The 3,124-nt window shown below is 40.0% G+C and overlaps 1 protein-coding gene across 1 annotated transcript in view; it reads right to left on the bottom strand.

Annotated features, from left to right (window-relative positions):
• Positions 1-235: 235 nt before the first annotated feature.
• Positions 236-3,124, bottom strand: part of LOC106526726 (mitochondrial coenzyme A transporter SLC25A42) — a 5,953-nt gene continuing 3,064 nt past the window's right edge. The window contains exons 2-6 of the mRNA XM_014021401.1: positions 2,318-2,466; positions 876-987; positions 751-776; positions 439-605; positions 236-356 (exon numbers count right to left, since the gene is read on the bottom strand). Coding sequence (XP_013876855.1) covers positions 236-356; positions 439-605; positions 751-776; positions 876-987; positions 2,318-2,410 — 519 coding nt within the window. The 5' untranslated portion in view covers positions 2,411-2,466. The remainder of the gene's footprint in view (positions 357-438; positions 606-750; positions 777-875; positions 988-2,317; positions 2,467-3,124) is intronic.

The raw sequence follows: 3,124 nt of genomic DNA, 5'->3' as shown, positions 1-3,124 counted from the left end.
AGCGTACGGGACGACGCCGAGGATGGTTGGGGTGAAACCTCGATACAACGTCTTCAAGCCCTCTTCTCGAGAGATCCGCACAAAAACATGCAGAATGTTACTGTACCTAAACAAAACAATACAAAATAAGTTTGTGACATCGATCAAAAACTCTGCATTATATTTGTCTTCACTTTAGATCCTGTTTTTCAGTAGAGTTCTGATCACAAAAACATCTTTAAGTTAAAAAAGAGCCTTACATTTCCTTTGGCGTTACAGCCATCCTCGCCCGCACCATGTCCAGAGGATAGGTCAGCATGGCGGCGGTGGTTCCTGCCATGGACCCAGCCAGCAACCTTGGAACTGGAGGCAGAGCTCTGCACCAAACAGATCTGTGTCAGTCCTTTTCTTTATTACATGAAAGACAAGTTCAGAAATGAGTTAAAAGACTCGACTCACTCCCCCTGAAAGCCGTAATATCCTCCCAGCAGCCTCTTGTACTGCTCATGTGCACAGAACTGGATGGCGGCGTACGGGATGACGCGCACCATGGTGGCAGAGTTCCCCCTCCACAAACTGAAGAAACCATCCTTCAGGTAGGTGCGGTAGATCAGCCTGTAAGCTTCCTGGAATGCAGGGAACTCATTAAATATCTGTATCTGGGTACTTTTTGTGACTTTTAACTATTTATTTTATGCTGAACAGAATCCGTTGCTAACGTTAACTGCAGCTATAAATTTATGTTTAGGAAAAGCAGCAATTGAAGCTCACCTTGGCAGAGAATCTGGCTGAGGACACTAAAAAAGAGCATCAGTTCAGTTATTCTCCAAGAACATAATGGACATAATCCTGTCATTTAGGTCTCTGGCAACCGGAGAGCAAAGCGTCCTGCTTACCTTGGAAGATGATTTTAGTTCTGTCCAACGGGGCGACAGCCGTCTTGGCCACAGCTCCAGCTAAAGCCCCCGAGAAAAGTGAATCGAGGACGGAATGAGTGCGCTTCATGCCCTGCAGCAGTCACAGAGAAATCAGTTTTAGGGGTCACCGGCAGCAACAGAGTGATTACTGTAATTCTCCTTCTATGAACAAAATTGTTTTTGAGAACGCTGATCATTAAGTCACAAAAGGATCGTCGTTACGAAAAGGAGCAAATGTCATTAAATGAGCCAAAATCTCCACGAAGGGAAGGAGAATGCTTAGTTTTACTAAACAACCATTAAAAATAACAAAACATAAGAATAAAAATACACTGAAACAGCTGACATTTTTGAAAATGCTGAAAATCTAAATATAAGATTAAAAAATAACTTTTTAAAATTTGAATACATATCAAATTACTAGGGGTGCAACAATACATGTACCCGTATCGAACCGTATCGAACAATACAGATTTTTAAAATTTACTTTATCAACATGTCTTCTGAAGATGCTCTGTGTTAAAGGATCAGTGGATCTGTGTTCGACTACTACACCTAGGCTGCACTTTTGAGCGCAGATCCACTGAGAAACTTGCTGTTTCAGCAACATTCAATTAAAAAACTTTACATTTGAGGTTAAACAAATGTTCATAATTAATATAAATAAATCACAAGTTAAAAGGGGCATGGAAAATTCTCTTTTTTGTATCGAAAAAATATTGAACCGTGAGACTAAAGTATCGAACCGAACCGTGAATTTCCTGTATCGTTGCAGCCCTACAAATTACATATAGTGCAGCGTGAATGTGACTACATTTCCTTGCTGATGTAACCTGAGCTTGATCCTGCAGCCTCAGGATTAAGAGTGCAGCACTGACCAGCGAGCTACCGTGACAATTTATTTATGATATATAATAATTGTTAAGGGCGGGTGGGGAAACGTACTACCGCCATACCCTCCCCCACCCCCCTCCCTCAACTGTGAAAATTGTATGCATTCACCACTTTTACACTCATATGCATCCTTCACTTTACTTTTACCAGCATTAAGCTTCTATTCCACTAATTGCAATATTCAACTTTTTCTTGTATAAAGATCTTTATTTTTGCACTACTGAGTACCCCTCCATTTCTTGTTATTTTTGTGTTGATGTCACAAATTCATCTGTATCTGTGTCCATATTGTATTACACATTTGCTGCCACTTTTTTGTTTATTTACAATGTTATTGGATTGTGCAATTTCTGTTGATTACTTGTTTAATGTTGTAACTGGGAAAGAGAGTAACGCAATTTCAATTCTCTGTAAGTTTTGCACGTATTAAGCATTGACAATTAAACTAATTGAATCTTGAAGAATAATAATAATATCCATTCTCCATTCTTTAAGTGCTGAAGGAAAGAGGAAATGTGAGATCTAACCTTATATTTCTCCTCTGACTGGCTGGAAGACGCCAGCGACAACACCTCTCCCTGCGTCAGCGATGCTCGTTGTTCCCGGACTCCACTTCCCATCCCCTCGGACTACGCACTGAGCACGTTCATGAATTCAGCCCACAGGGAGGGGGGGCCTGAAAGCAGCAGAGTTCAGTGGAAAAAAAATATAAATAAATAAAGCACAACAGGTCAGTTTTAGGTTAGGCTAAATTTAAAACAAGCTTCATGTGATATATTTATCCAAGCATACACTCATGTTACTTTCCTAGAAAGGCATGAAAACAAACAAACATGACTCACGGAAGAACAGTCATGCATGCAAACAAGCGTGATTCACAAGAATAACCTCCTCTTGTGTCAATGACGACTTAGAAGCAGAAAACAGAGCTCTTCCTTCTTCAGACAGTTTTAGATCAGCATGAAATGATAGCAAAAAAGTGAATTTCTWTGAAAAAACAAAGCAATTACTGAGCAACTGCCCAAATGAGTGATCCGGTAGTCATAAGTGTTCACCTTGAAACTAATGGCAACATAAAGACACAGAAAAAAAATGATACACTTAACGTTAAAAAAAACCCTCTTGAAGGACGAGAGCTTGCCTATACAAGACGAGAACTATTCTGACACCTCCTCTGCTGGAATATCAGATTTCAGTGTTTCCAAAACTTCCCAAGGTAAGAAGAGTCACACTCATACAGCGGGTAAAATAAGTATTGAACACGTCAACATTTTTCTCAGTAAATATATTACTAGAGGTGCTAATGACATGAAATTTTCACCAGATGTCGGTAA

This window comes from Austrofundulus limnaeus, unplaced genomic scaffold, assembly GCF_001266775.1.
Source record: "Austrofundulus limnaeus strain Quisiro unplaced genomic scaffold, Austrofundulus_limnaeus-1.0 Scaffold3, whole genome shotgun sequence".
Lineage (NCBI taxonomy): Eukaryota > Metazoa > Chordata > Actinopteri > Cyprinodontiformes > Rivulidae > Austrofundulus > Austrofundulus limnaeus.
Note: the sequence above shows the minus strand (reverse complement) of the source record. Positions and strands in the feature narration are given on the sequence as shown.